A 15,554-nucleotide genomic window follows, 5' to 3' on the forward strand; every position below is an offset into this window, starting at 1 on the left:
AGACAGTTGTATCTCTGTGGGGAGGGGTTTGGGCTCAGGGACTGTGGGCAAAAGCTCACCCTGGTGGCATGGAGCCAGCCCGAGCTTAATAAATGTTGCTGCGTAAACAAAGGTTGTCGTAGATAAAGGGTGGGGGCGGGGCACGCAGTTGCCGTGGGTGCTCGCGCTGCGGAGCTGCCATAAGAGTTCCGGCTCTCATTGGCGCCGGAGCCTCTGGACATTATGTCCCTACTGCGACTGTGGACCCCACGGGTCCTTCTCACGGTGCAATTGTTGTGGCTGCTGATACAGGCAGCTCCTGTTTGGAGGTGGCCCTGGGACACGGTCCAGCCTACCTCCGAATCTCCAGGGCCGAAAGAGCCCTGGTCTTCCCTCTCTTCCGATCTCTCACCCGAATCCCCTCATGTGCCTACAACCCCAGCAGATCCTGGGGACTTTGATTACCTGGGGTCTTCTGCTCCTTCCCACTTGTTGGCTTCACCTCAGGAGTTGACTGAGAATTTGGCTCCATTCCTGGACAGGGATTCAGCTCAAGAGCTACTTCAAGGGCCAGATAGGCTTACTATTCTACGTCGTCGGCTTCTGAGGAATAAGCTAAGGAGACGACGAAGGCTTCCAGAGGTGGTTCCAACGCCCGGCTGGGATCAGAATCAAGTCCTGCGTCCTCAACTCATAAGGAAGATTCAAACTGTAAGTCCAGATGAGGTTACAGGTCACCAGGCATTTGAAATACTTGTTCCACCTCTAGATAGTCACAGTTCAAAACCAACAACATTCATTGTTTCACCAAAGAACCTAAAGGAAGATCTAGCTCAACATCCACAGCTCACTAAAGTTGTTGTTGGAGCTCTAGACCAATTTGAATCAAAATCTCAGTCTTACAAACAAATTCTGCAGAATGACGATTATACAGATCAAAGTATGGATTTACTTTACCCTGGCAGCATACCTCTGGGATTTGCGAGAAACCCAGAGGTGGCTCAAGACACCGCTGCACAAGGTGAACTTTCTCAGTTCAATGTAAAAGATGAAAGTCGAAATCCAGAGACCCCTGAGAAGATCCCATCCTCTTTACTCCATCAAGAAACCCTAGAAGAGTACCCTGAGGAAGTAGAACCTTTAACTGAGCAGCAGGCCCCACAGCCTTTTGAGCAGGTAGAACCTTCTTTAACAGAGCAGGAGGCCTCAGCTCAGCAGGCAACTAATACTGAAGAGCATGTGTCTCAGCCAGTGATACATCATGAGGTAAATGTTCCATCTCCAACTCGGGCTGAAATTTATCATTCAGTCTTGCCCAAAGTCACAGTTAAACCTGTAGATCTGGAGCTTACACTAACTTCAGAGCCAAGTAACAACATTGAACCTACTTTAAGCCAGCAGCAGGCCCCAGCTCAGCCTCCAGAGCACCCTGAAGAGGTGGAACTTTCCTCAACCCAACAAGAGGTCTCACCTTTTGAGGAGGTTGGACTGTCCCCAACCCAACAAGAAGGCCCAGCTCAAAATCTAGAGCACCCTGAGGAGGTTGAACCTTCTGCGACACAGCAGGGAACCCCAGCTCAGCCTCCAGGCCTTCCTCTGGAGGCTGAGCCTTCCGTTAGTGAGCAGGAGCAGCCACCTCAGCCTTTTGTGTCTCCTGGGGAGGCTGAACCTTCTCAAATCCAGCAGGAGGTCACAGCTCAAGCTCCAGAGTCCCCCATGGAGAATGTAGCTCAAATTCCACCTAATCATGAGGTGACAGTTCAACCTCCAGGTGAGGATCAACCTCATTTTTATTACTTGCCCAATGTTACAGTTAAACCTCCAGATGTGGAGGTTACCATAACTTCAGAGCCTACCAAAGAGGCTGAATCTTCTTTAACCCAGCAGGAGATCCCAACTCAGCCTCCAGAGCATCCTGAGGAGGCGAAACCTTCTGCCACCCAGGAGGAGAACCCAACTCAGCCTCCAGAGCATCCTGAGGAGGTGAAACCTTCTGCCACCCAGGAGGAGAACCCAACTCAGCCTCCAGAGCATCCTGAGGAGGTGAAACCTTCTGCCACCCAGGAGGAGACCCCAACTCGGCCTCTAGAACATCCTGAGGAGGCGAAACCTTCTGCCACCCAGGAGGAGACCCCAACTCAGCCTCCAGAGCATCCTGAGGAGGTGAAACCTTTTGCCACCCAGGAGGAGAAGCCAACTGAGTCTCCAGGCTTTCCTGCAGAGGCTGGACCTTCCCCCAGTGAGGAAGAGCAGCCACCTCAGCCTTTTGTGTCTTCGGGGGAGATTGAACCTTCTCAAATACAGTAGGAGGCCACAGTTCAAACTCCAGATTCCCCTATGGAGAGTATAACTCAAACTCTACCTAATCATGAGGTGACAGGTAAACCTCCGGATGTGGAGGTTACCATAACTTCAGAGCCTGTGACGGAGGCTGAATCTTCTTCAGCCCAGCAGGAGACTCCAACTCAGCCTCCAGAGCATCCTGAGGAGGAGAAACCACCTGCCATCCAGGAGGAGACCCCAACTGAGTCCCCAAGCTTTCCTGGGGAGGCTGAGCCTTCCCCCAGTGAGCAGGAGCAGCCACCTCAGCCTTTTGTGTCTCCTGGGGAGACTGAACCTTCTCAAATCCAGCAGGAGGTCACAGCTCAAGCTCCAGAGTCCCCCATGGAGAATATAGCTCAAACTCCACCTAATCATGAGGTGACAGTTCAACCTCCAGGTGAGGATCAACCTCATCTTTATTACTTGCCCAATGTTACAGTTAAACCTCCAGATGTGGAGGTTACCATAACTTCAGAGCCTACCAAAGAGGCTGAATCTTCTTTAACCCAGCAGGAGACCCCAACTCAGCCTCCAGAGCATCCTGAGGTAAAACCTTCTGCCACCCAGGAGGGGACCCCAGCTGAGTCTCCAGGCTTCTCTGTGGGGCCTGGACCTCCCACCAGTGAGCAGGAGCAGCCACTTCAGCCTTTTGTGTCTCCTGGAGAGATTGAACCTTCTCAAATCCAGCAGGAGGTCACAGCTCAAGCTACACAGTCCCCTATGGAGAATATAGATCAAACTCCACCTAATCACGAGGTGAGTGGTAAACCTCCAGATGTGGAGGTTACCATAACTTCAGAGCCTACCAGTGTGGCTGAATCTTCTACAGCCCAGCAGGAGGCCACAACTCAAGCTCCAGAGACCACCATGGAGAATATAGCTCAAATTCCACCTAATCATGAGGTGACAGTTCAAACTCCAGGTGAGAATCAACCTCATCATTATTACTTCCCCAATGTTATAGGTAAACCTTCAGATGTGGAGGTTACCATAACTTCAGAGCCTACCAAAGAGGCTGAATCTTCTTCAACCCAGCAGGAGACCCCAACTCAGCCTCCAGAGCATCCTGAGGAGGTGAAACCTTCTGCCACCCAGGAAGAGACCTCAGCCGAGTCTCCAGGCTTTCCTGGGGAGGCTGCACCTTCCCTCAGCGAGCAGGAGCAGCCACCTCAGCCTTTTGTGTCTCCTGGGGAGCTCGAACCTTCTCAAATCCAGCAGGGGGCATCAGCTCAAACTCCAGAACCCCCTATGGAAAGTATAACTCAAACTTCACCAAATCATGAGGTGACCATTAAACCTCCAGATGTGGAGGTTACCATAACTTCAGAGCATACCAGTGTGGCTGAATCTTCTCAAACCCAGCCAGAGGCTTCACCTCCAGAGTATCCCAAGGAGGTAGAAGCTTCTCTAACCCAGCAGGAGCAATCAACCCTATCTCCAGAACATCATGAAGTAACAGTTTCACCTCCAGAGCACCATCAAACTCAACATTCAAACTTGCCCAATGACATTGTTAGGCCTGCAGATGTGCAGGTCACCATATCAGGAGAGCCTACTGCAGAGGCTACAGATCAGCTCTCAGTGCCAATCAGTGATATGGAACCTTCTGTAACCCAGCAAGAGGCCCCACCTCTATCTCTAGAACCTTCTGAAGAGGTTGAACCTTCAGATCATGTGGTTACCCCGACTCCAGAAGTCACTAATGAGGTTGACATTTCATCCCAACTGGAGGCTCCAGTGCCCCCTCAGCAGTTTGAACCTTTGAAAGGCCAACAGCAGCCAAATGTCCCTGGAAAGGATGAACATTCTCCAATCCATCAAGGAGTCCCAATTCAGCCTGAGGAGCTTCCTGAGGAACCATCTTCAGGCCAGCAAGGAATATCACCAATTTCTCAACAACCCACTGCGAGTGTTGAACCTTCACTGTTCCACACACCTAAGCCTCCAGGATTCTCTACAATGGCTGAACATTCATTGTCAGATGAGGTATTTTCACCTCTAGATCTGTCTACAATTTTCAGAAGTCTTTCAACATTGCCTGCCACCACAGTTAAACATGTGGATTTGGAGGTTACTGTATCTACAGAGCCCACTTCTAAAGGCGAATCTTCCTCAACGCAGTGGGAAGATGCCACTCTGCCTGCAGTTCCCACTGAACAGGGTGAATTTTTGCCAACCCAGTCTGATCCCCTTTCCCTACCTCCAGATCCCCCTGAAGTGTTTCCATCTTCTCTAGTCCAGCAAGAGGCTGTGGCTCAGACTCCAGATCCCCCTAAGGAGCTAGAACTTTCTTCAGTCCAACAGGAGGCCCCAGCTGAGGCACCAGAGCCCCTTAAGGAAGTTGGACCATCTGGGAGCTATCAGGAAGCCTTAGGTCGTCCTCCGAAGTCCACTGAAGAGGTCAGACCTTTTCCAACAGAGCAGGAGTCTCCAGCTCAGCCTCTAGAGCTCCCTAAGGAGGTTATGGCTCAACCTCCAATGAATTATGAGATGATGGTTCCAACACCAGGTCTAGATCAAGCTCACTATCCAGCATTGCCCAGGGTCACACTTCAACCTTTGGACCTTGGGATTACCATAACTCCAGAAGTCACCACAGGGGTTGAACATTCTTCATTCATGCAGGAGACGCCACCTCAACCTCCAGAGCTACCTAAGGAAGTTGTGGCTCAACCCCAACTATATCAGGCGGTGACAGTCATAACACCAGGTCAGGATCAAGCTCACTATCCAGCATTGCCCACTGTCCCACTTCAGTCTGCGGACATGGGGCTTACTGTAACTCCAGAACCTACTACAGAGGTTGAACATTCTTCATTCATACAGGAGACCCCACCGCAACCTCCAGAGCCACCGAAGGAAGTTATTGTAGGTCAACCCCAAATATATCAGGAGGTGACAGTTATGACACCAGGTCAGGATCAAGCTCACTATCTAGCATTGCCCAGTGTCCCACTTCAGTCTGGGGACCTGGGACTTACTGTAACTCCAGAACCTACTACAGAGGTTGAGCATTCGTCATTCATGCAAGAGACTCCACCTCAACCTGCAGAGCCACCAAAGGAAGTTGTTGTAGCTCAAACTGTAATGTATCAGGAGGTGACAGTTCCAACATCAGGTCAGGACCAAGCTCACTATCCAGCATTGCCCAGTGTCCCACTTCAGTCTGCGGATCTGGGTCTTACTGTAACTCCAGAACCCATTACAGAGGTTGAACATTCTTCATTCATTCAAGAGACCCCATCTCAACCTCCAGAGCAACCTAAGGAAATTGTAGCTCAAACTGTAATATATCAGGAGGTAACAGTTCCAACACAAGGTCAGGATCAAGCTCAGTATCCAACATCACCCAGTGAAACATTTCAATCTTTGGACCTGGGAATTACTGTAACTCCAGAACCCACTGTGGAGGCTGAATATTCTACAGCTCCAATGACTACAGTTCCTCCAAGGCTCCCTGAGGTGACACTTGCACATCCCAATCAGGTTCAGGCTGAAAATCCAAATCCACTTCAGCCTGTGGACCTGGAGTTTTCCATAACTCCAGAACCCACTACGGACATTGAACTTTCTCCAATCATGCAGGAAACCACATCAACCTCCAGAGCCACCTAAGGAAGTTGTAGCTCAACCCCCAGTACACATAGAAGTGACACTTCCAACACAAAGTCAGGATCAAGCTCAGCCTCCTGCATTACCCATTATCACACTTCCGACTTTAGGCCCAATATTTTCCATAACTACAGAACCCACTGTGGAAGTCGAACATCCCATAACCCTGACGGAGACTCCACCTCCTCCTAAGTTCCCTGAGGTGACCTTTCCACTTCCCAACCAGGTTCAGGTTCAGAATACAAAAGTGACTGAAGGTCCAGTTCCATCTTATGTTGTGGAACCAACCTCACCTCCAGGGTCCAATACAGAGGTTGAACCTTCTCCATCTGTGCAGACGACCCCAACTCAGCCTCCAGAGCCACCTAAGGAACTTGTAGTACAACTACCAGTATATCAAGAGGTGACACCTCCAAACCAAGGTCAGGATCAAGCTCAACATTCAACATCTCCCAGTGCCTCAGGTAAAAATTTGGAACTGAGGCTTCTCATAACACCAGTGTCCACTACAGAGGTTGAACCTTCTACAGCTCAGATAAGTACTGCTCCTTCTTTAAAGCTTCCTGAGGTGACGCCTCCACATCCAGACCAAATTCAGACTTGGCAGCCAAACCTGACCGAGGTCACAACTAAACCTTTGGACCAGGAATCTACTGTAACTCCAGAACACACCATGGAGGTTAAACCTCCAAACATGCCAGAGACCCCAACTCAGCCTCCAGAGCCACCTAAGGAAGTTGTAATTCGACCCCCAGTATATCAAGAGGTGACACTTTCAACACCAGGTCAGGATGAAGCTCAGCATTCAACATCGCCCATAGTTACGGGGCTTTCCATAACTCCAGTGTCCACTACAGAGGCTGAACCTTCTACAGTCCTAACAAGCACAGATTCTTCTTCAGAGCATCCTGAGGTGACACTTCCACATCCTGAGGTGACACTTCCACATCCTGAGGGGACACTTCCGCATCCTGAGGTGACACTTCCGCATCCTGAGGTGACACTGTCGCATCCTGAGGTGACACTTCAGCATCTTGATGTGACACTTCCACATCTAGACCAGATGGAGACTCAGCAGACAAACCCAGCTGAGGTCACAGTTAAGCTTTTGGACCAGGAACTTACCATGACTTCGGAACAAACTAGAGAGGTTAAACCTTCTCCAACCATGCAAGCGACTCCAACTCAACCTCTAGAGGTACCAAGGGATGTAGTAGCTCCAGCCTATTATGAAATAACAGTTCCAACACCGGGTCAGGATCAAGCCCAGCATACAACATCCCCTGGTGTCACGATCACAGTTTTACCTTTGAGCCTGGAATTTGTTGTAACTTCAGCAACTACATCAGAGGTTGAACATCCTGTGGCTCTGGAAACGATGGCAGCTCCCCATCCAGACCAGATTCAGACTCAGCCTCCAATCCCGACTGAAGTTACAATTCAAATATCCGACTCGGACATTACCGTAACTCAAAATTCGTTGCCAAATTACAATATGGAACAAGAGATTGCCAATATCAACACCGACATGAACACCAGCATATGTGAGCTCTGTACCTGCAGAGATGAGACACTGTCGTGTGTTGGTCTCAGCCCAGAGAAGAGACTCCGCCGAGTGCCTGTGCAGGAGCCTGAAGCCTATAATGGTACCTTCACCGTCTTGTAAGTCACTTATCCTCATTCGTTCTCTGCATCCTGCCTCACATGGCAGCCTTTTCCTTGAGACACTTGTGGGCTTTCTTCATTGGTTGACTTTCTGCTTTTACCTTTTACTTGTCAGATTTTCCTTATCCTCATTCTCCTTTGTACTATTGTGCCCCTTCTCCAAACTTTTACCTGTGACGACTCTTTTTTTCTTTATCCATTTCTCTTTAGTCCCATCATATCATTGCTTACCCTCTACTCTTCTGAGTTTGCTTCACTCTCTTCACAGAAGCATATTCCTCTGGGTGGCACCTGTGGCTCAAGGAGTAGGGTGCCAGCCTCATATACCAAGGGTGGCAAGTTCAAAGCCAGCCCCGGCCAAAAAAAACAACAACCCAGGTCTGTCATTTATTAGTTTTGTGACCTTGAGCCACTCTGTGGCTCAATTTCCTCATCTTTAAAATGGGGATTGTGATACTTACCATTTCATAGGATCGTTGTGAGATTTAGGGGTGGGAGTACATGTAATACTTACATGTATATCAGTGCCTAGCATATATATGACTGTTAACTATTATTATCATTATTCAGTCCTTTAATTATGTCCAGGCCTCATCTTTGTACCTGGTTTCCTGTATGTAGTGCCCATTTTGTGCCCAACTCAGGGCAGAGTATGACATTATCTCTAGAATATGAAAATGATAGGTAGGAAGAAAAGAAATAGGCATCAAAAGGGAGGTGGTTTTTAATTAAGTACTAAAGAGATATAGAGACCATAGATGCTGTAATTCACCAGAATCTATAATCATTGAGGTGTGGAGGTCAGGGAAAGCTCCCTGGATAAGCTGAAACTTTGCCTGGGGCTTAAAAAGCATCTATAATCTGTTAAAGAGAAACATTGGGAGGAAAGCCTAGGCAACGGCATGGCTGCAGGAAGGATGGGGATTTAGAAGACCAGTCTTGCTTCCAAGAATTGGGTTAGGAAGCAATGGAAAACGTGATTATGAAAAACCTTGAACATCAGATATGGGAGTTTGAAAGTTATATGCAATGAGGTATGGAGAGCCATGGAAAGTTTTTAAGCAAGAGAAAGAAATGATTAAGCGCCTGTGGCTCAGTCGGTAGGGCGCCAGCCCCATATACTGAGGGTGGCGGGTTCAAGCCCGGCCCCGGCCAAACTGCAACCAAAAAATAGCCGGGCATTGTGGCGGGCGCCTGTAGTCCCAGCTACATGGGAGGCTGAGGCAAGAGAATCACTTAAGCCCAGGAGTTGGAGGTTGCTTGAGCTGCGTGAGGCCACGGCACTCTACTGAGGGCCACAAAGTGAGACTCTGTCTCTACAAAAAAAAATAAAAGACAAAAGGATTATTTTAGAATCCATACATAGCATGCTCTAGAGGGGGAAGCGTAACTCAGGGAGACCAAATGGAAAACTTGTCTAGCAAAATTTAGAAGTAAAGTGAGAAAGGACTAAAGCTGAGTGCTTGTGATAGAAGTGGGAATAAAGTCCTGGGGATACTACAAAGGAAGGACAGGATTTAGTGACCAACTAATGAGTTGGGAGAGGATGTGTATAGGGAAGGGAGAAATCAAATGTGACTCCATGGTTTCTGTCCTGCATGATGAAGATAATGATGGGGGTGGAATACTATGCAGCCTTAAAGAAAGATGGAGACTTTACCTCTTTCATGTTTACATGGATGGAGCTGGAAAATGTTCTTCTTAGTAAAGTATCTCAAGAATGGAAGAAAAAGTATCCAATGTACTCAGCCCTACTATGAAACTAATTTATGGCTTTCACATGAAAGCTATAACCCAAGAATAGAGGGAAGGGGGAAAGGGTGGGAAGGGAGGGGGGAGTTGGGCAGAGGGAGGGTGATTGGTGGGATTACACCTGCGGTGCATCTTACAAGGGTATATGTGAAATTTAGTAAATGTAGAATGTAAATGTCTTAGCACAATAACTAAGAAAATGCCAGGAAGGCTATGTTGACCAATGTGATGAAAATGTGTCAAACGGTCTATAAAACCAGTGTATGGTGCCCCATAATCGCATTAATGTACACAGCTATGATTTAATAATAAAAAAAAAGATAATGATGGTGGTATATAACAAGTGCAGCAGTCAGAGCCAATTTGAGGGAGAGAAGATCAGTTTGGGCATTTTTTTAAATTTCTGAGCATTAAACAACCAGAAAGCTTCTGGTTAAATGGAAATGTGCATTAGGCAGATGACTGTCTTATTTCTACCCCTGCCCCCAACTGGGAAAAATACACCTATAAAGTAAATAGGTAAAATTATTGCTGAGGGGCGGCGCCTGTAGCTCAGTGAGTAGGGCCCTGGTCACATACATCCGGGCTGGCAGGTTCGATTCCTAACCGGGCCAGCTAAACAACGATAACTGCAACCAAAAAATAGCCAGGCGTTGTTATGGGTGCCTGTAGCCACAGCTACACGGGAGACTAAGGCAAGAGAATTGCTTAAACCCAAGAGTTTGAGGTTGCTGTGAGCTGTGATGCCACAGCACTCTACCCAACATAGTGAGATACTGCCTCAAAAAAAAAAAAATTGTTGCTGAGGAATAGGGAACAGTGTTAAAGGTAAAGATTTAAAGTTATCCACAGAGCTGAAACTGATCGTAAGGCATTTAATAGTTTGCTTTCAAACATGTCATTCATGGATATATTTACACTTTTTTTAAAAAAGTCATGGAAGTACATGTGTGTATATATGTGTATATGTATATGTGTGCATGTATATATATGATATATGATAATTTATTATTTTTTATTTCTTCATGGGTTTTCCCTGCACTCTCTTCTAGTATTTTTATAGTTTCATGTCTTAAGTTTAAATCTTTAATCCAGTGAGAGTCTATCTTAGTTAATGGTGAAAGGTGTGGGTCCAGTTTTAGTCTTCTACAGGTTGCCAGCCAGTTCACCCAGCACCATTTGTTAAATAGGGAATCTTTTCCCCACTGAATATTTTTAATTGGCTTGTCAAAGATCAAATAACGGTAAGAAGCTGGATCCATCTCTTGGTTCTCTATTCTGTTCCAGACATCTACTTCTCTGCTTTTGTGCCAGTACCATGCTGTTTTGATCACTATCGATTTATAGTAAAGTCTCAGGTCTGGTAGAGTGATTCCTCCTGCTGTGTTTTTATTTCTGAGTAATGGCTTGGCTATTCGAGGTTTTTTCTCATCCCATATAAAATGAAGTATTATTTTTTCAAGATCTTTAAAGTATGACAGTGGAGCCTTAATAGGGATTGCATTAAAATTGTATTTTGCTTTGGGTAGTATGGACATTTTAACAATGTTGATTCTTCGCAGCCATGAGCATGGTATGTTTTTCCATTTGTTAACATTTTCAGCTATTTATTTTCTTAGAGTTTCATAGTTCTCTTTGTAGAGATCTTTCACATCCTTTGTTAGATAAACTCCCAAATATTTCATCTTCTTTGGCAGTACTGTGAATGGAATATAGACCTTAACGGTTTTTTCAGCTTGACTACTGTAGGTATATATAAAGGCTACCGATTTATGAATATTGATTTTGTAACCTGAGACACTGCTGTATTCCTTGATCACTTCTAAGAGTTTTGTAGTAGAATCCCTGGTGTTTTCCAGATATACAATCATATCATCTGCGAAGAGCAACAGTTGATATATGATAATTTAGACCCATAAGTGATTTTATCCATTTATTCATTCATAACTGATATTATCTTCCAAGAGATTGGACAGACAGGAAGTTAAGCTTTTGAGGAGATGCCTTATAATTTGAGCCCATAGCCCCACATTCTTTCTTTCTTTCTTTTTCTTTTTAGACTTTCTCTTCCACATGAATTCTATTGTGTACAGAAAACAGTGCATACTGGCATGAGGCTCTGCCACATCTTCACATCGTTTCCATTTTCCCTCCTATGGTTTCTCTGATGTTTAATAAGACTGAGGACCACTGAAAACCTTTGCCACATTATCGATATTTGGAAGATTTCTCTCCAATATGAATGTTCGTATGTTAAGGTTTGAGCTCTGGTTAAGGTCATTGCCACACTGTTCACATTTGTAGGATTACTCTCCAGTTTGAATTCTTCTATGCTTAGCATGCTATCAACACCAGGTCAAGGCACTGCCGCCGTCTTCAAATGGAGGGTTTCTCTCTGTGTGATTTCTTCTATGTACAGTGAGGATTGAATTTGAGTTAGAGTTTGCCACACTGTCCATATTTAAAAGGTTTTTCTCCAGAATAAATTCTTCAATGTCTAGTAATGTTCACAAACTAATGAAAGTCTATGCCACATTTTGACCACTGTAGTTTCTTTCAAGAATGACTACTTTGATGAACAGAAAGGGTTGAGTACAGTGTAAATGCCTTGCCCCCTTCTTCACATTTGTGGAGTTTCTCTCCACAAGAAATTCTGTTATGTTCACTATGAGTTTAACTAAGGAAAAAGGCTTTAGTGCATTCTCTAAATTTGTAAGTTTTATGTCCAAAGTAAATTCTTTGAAGTACAGAAAGGTTTGAGTCACAGTTAAAGGCTTTGCCACACTCTTGACATTTGTAGGGTTTCCCTCCAGAGTGAATTCTTTGATGTCTAGAAAAGCTTGTGTAGTACTTAAAGGATTTTCCACATTCTTGACCTTTGTAGGGTTTCTCTCCAGAGTGAATTCTTTGATGTCTAGAAAGGTGTGAGTGGTGTTTAAAGGCTTTGCCACATTCTTCACATCCATAGGGTTTCTCTTCAGAATGAATTCTTTGATGTACAGAAAGGTTTGAGTACTTGTTAAAGGCTTTGCCACATTCCTGACATTTGTAGGGTTTATCTCCAGAATGAATTCTTTGATGTCTATAGAGGAGAGAGTGCTGGTTAAAGGTTATGCCACATTCTTCACATTTGAAAGGTTTCTCTGCAGAATCAATTCTTTTTCTTGTCCAGAAACGTGTGAGTGTTGCTTGGTAATTTTGTCACATTCCTTCTTGTTGTAGGTTTTTCCTCCAGTATCAAAATTCTCATGGTTACGATATTTTGAACTGTGGCTAAGACATTTGCCATAATTTTCACACGTGTCTAGTTTCTCTCCAGTATCAAATCTTGAGCAAGACTGAAAAACTTGGCTACCTTCTTTGCATTTGGACTGTTTTTTCCAATGTGAGTGATCTTATGTTCTGTAACATGTGACCAGAAGTTAGAGGCTTTCCTATAGCTTTTACAATTAAAAGTTTTCTCTAAGGTATATATCATTATTTGTCCATTGAGATTTAACAATTGTCTGAAGGTGTTCAAAGAGTTACTACATTGGAATACTTTGCCATAGGTAGCTGTTAATCACTGGTGAAGTCCACTGTAACTTACTTTCTGCTCATCACACTTATACACACTTTCCCAATATTTTGTTAAGTTTAAATTCTCGGAGCCATAGCTTTGATATCTGGTCAGGATCATCTCTGGAAATAAAATATTTGTGCCCCACTCTTGAAAACGGTCTTCAGTATAATGAGTATATAGAGCTGGGTGCTTGACTAGTGTCTGGTGTGTCTTCGCCTTCCAGGGTTCTTTGCTTTGCTCCAGACAGGTGATGAGTTCTGGCTTAGAGACAGTAAGACCCAGGAAGAACAGGTTTCTGTAGGTCTCTAACATGACTTCCCCATACAAATGCTGCTGAGCAGGGTCCAAGTAGGCCCACTCTTCCATAGAGAATTCAACAGACATGTCCTTGAATGTCAACACTCCTTTGGATTCTTCCCTGAGGACCTTTTGAATGTCACCACGAGGGAGGGATGCTGGGCGCTGCAGGCAGACAGCTGCTCAGACAGCTCTGGGCATTTCCCAGCTTCCGGGATGTCCCGGTGTCCTGCAGGTCAATTCTCTGCAGAATCAGAGTGACAGAGGCTGCTGCAGAGACACTTAGGATCCCCAGGGAAGGGAACAGCTGAAGAGGAGGCCGTAGCTCAGAGCCCAACTCCAGAGACAAACGCTGCTCAGAATCCTCGGTGCCGCCTTCTTCTTTCTGGCTGTGCATCATTTCCCAGCTCCCGAGATGTCCCAGTACCTGCAGGTCACAGAGTGACAGAAGCTGCTGCAGAGACACCTGGAATCTCCAGGAATCCCCACATTATTTCTTGATTAATTGTGCAAACTAGGAAGCTCATAGCTCTGGAAATGAGAAAACTGTAAGTATTTTCTGTATTTGAATATCTCCTGTGTTTCTTCACAGAAATTTCCAAGGAAATGCTATTTCTTACATTGATGAGAATGTATGGAAATCATACCGTTGGACTGAGAAATTGTGAGTATATTCTCTCCAGATATGAGTACAAAAACTTAGTTGCGTTGTAAGATCCTTCTTGGTCCAGAATTTTGAGGTCCTCACTTTTAAGGAAAGGTATTTCTTCCTCCACATCTCAAATCAATGTCTGTTGATTATAATTCTATGATTATTTAAAAATTAAATTTGGTGGGCTCTCTTAGAAAGAGTCAATTTAAATGTATTTTTTATTATGTAAGTAATACACATCATACTCTTAATATATAAAAACAAAATAACAGGTATAATGGAAACCCTCCTTGTGCCCTGATGCCTGGTCCCTGAGGTAACCACTACTCCTAAGTTTGGTGTATATCCTTCCAGACCTTTTCCCAAGTATTTGCCTACATACATATTTACATATAGCAAAAGAATTTTTTTGTTTTTTTGTTTTATAGAAATGGTAACATCTTACAGCTTGATTCTTTCACTTCATGATACATGTTAGATTTTTCTTTCACAGCACTTAGAGGGTTACCCTATTCATTTAAACTCTTGCATCATTCCATATTATGGATTCCATACTATGGATGTGGCATGAATTATTTAATAATTCCCCTATGGATGGATGTTTAGATTATGTCCAGTTTTCTTTCCTTTTTTTTTTTTTTTAGAGACAGAGTCTTACTGTGTCACCCTCGGTAGAGTGCCCTGACATCACAGCTCACAGCAACCTCCAACTCGTGGGCTTAGGCAATTCTCTTGCCTCAGCCTCCTGAATAGCTGGGACTATAGGCGCCCGCCACAATGCCCGCTATTTTTTGTTGCAGTTTGGTGGGGGCCAGGCTTGAACCTGTCACCCTCGGTATATGGGGCTGGCACCCTACTCACTGAGCCACAGGCGACACCCTCCTATGTCCAGTTTTCTTGTTAGGTGCATTGCTGCTTCTTTGTAAACTTGGGCAAATATTTCTGTAGAACAGATATCTAGAAATGGAATGGTTGATATGAAGACAATGTAGGTATTAAATTTTAATTGTCCTCAAAAAGTTGTGCCAACTTATACTATACTCAACAGAATATGACAGCATTTTACCACTGAGTATTCTCCAACTCTTTGCTGATATGATGGGTGAACAAAAAGGGTCCTGTCTGAATTTGAATTTTTCTGATTATTCTTGAATTTAAATACCTTTATTTGTTAAAAGTTGGTGAACATTTGTGTTTCTTCTGAGTTTTCTGTCCTTTATCCATTTTCCTTTTGAATTGTTTTTATCATTTTCTTATTAATTTATTAAAGCAGTCAATTTAGATACATAAGTTATTTTGGAAAAATACAGTAGTAGTTTGTGTGTCATCAGTTCAACTTGTATAGGTGATCTCTGAGTTTTCATTTTTGAAAATAGAGATGTCGTTTTATTTTCCATTAAAGTTTGTCCCCTTGTAATATGATTCCATTTATATAAAGTTCAGGAAGAGGCAAAACTAAAGTATGTTGTGTATGACTGACATATAACAGGTAAAACTATATTTTGAAAACAAGGAAATTACTATAAAAGTTAATATAGTGGTTATCTTCAGAGGTCAGAGAGAGGGTTGTGATTGGAAAGGGCCACACGAGCTTCTGGATGCTCATGGTACTCTTTCTTGACATGATGATATTACATGGGTACCTGCTTTACAATTATTTAAACGGAACATTTAAGTTATATGCATTTTATGCACATTGTATTTCTCAAAAAA

General features: G+C 44.4%; 1 protein-coding gene across 1 annotated transcript in view; it reads left to right on the plus strand.

The window, feature by feature from the left end:
* Positions 1 to 222: 222 nt before the first annotated feature.
* The window catches only part of LOC128579594 (leucine-rich repeat-containing protein 37B-like), a 48,557-nt gene continuing 33,225 nt past the window's right edge, over positions 223 to 15,554 (plus strand). The window contains exons 1-7 of the mRNA XM_053581592.1: positions 223 to 1,489; positions 3,266 to 3,421; positions 3,743 to 3,864; positions 4,702 to 4,744; positions 5,063 to 5,103; positions 7,265 to 7,575; positions 13,782 to 13,853. Coding sequence (XP_053437567.1) covers positions 223 to 1,489; positions 3,266 to 3,421; positions 3,743 to 3,864; positions 4,702 to 4,744; positions 5,063 to 5,103; positions 7,265 to 7,575; positions 13,782 to 13,853 — 2,012 coding nt within the window. The remainder of the gene's footprint in view (positions 1,490 to 3,265; positions 3,422 to 3,742; positions 3,865 to 4,701; positions 4,745 to 5,062; positions 5,104 to 7,264; positions 7,576 to 13,781; positions 13,854 to 15,554) is intronic.

The sequence above is a fragment of the Nycticebus coucang genome, unplaced genomic scaffold (genome assembly GCF_027406575.1).
Source record: "Nycticebus coucang isolate mNycCou1 unplaced genomic scaffold, mNycCou1.pri scaffold_79, whole genome shotgun sequence".
Lineage (NCBI taxonomy): Eukaryota > Metazoa > Chordata > Mammalia > Primates > Lorisidae > Nycticebus > Nycticebus coucang.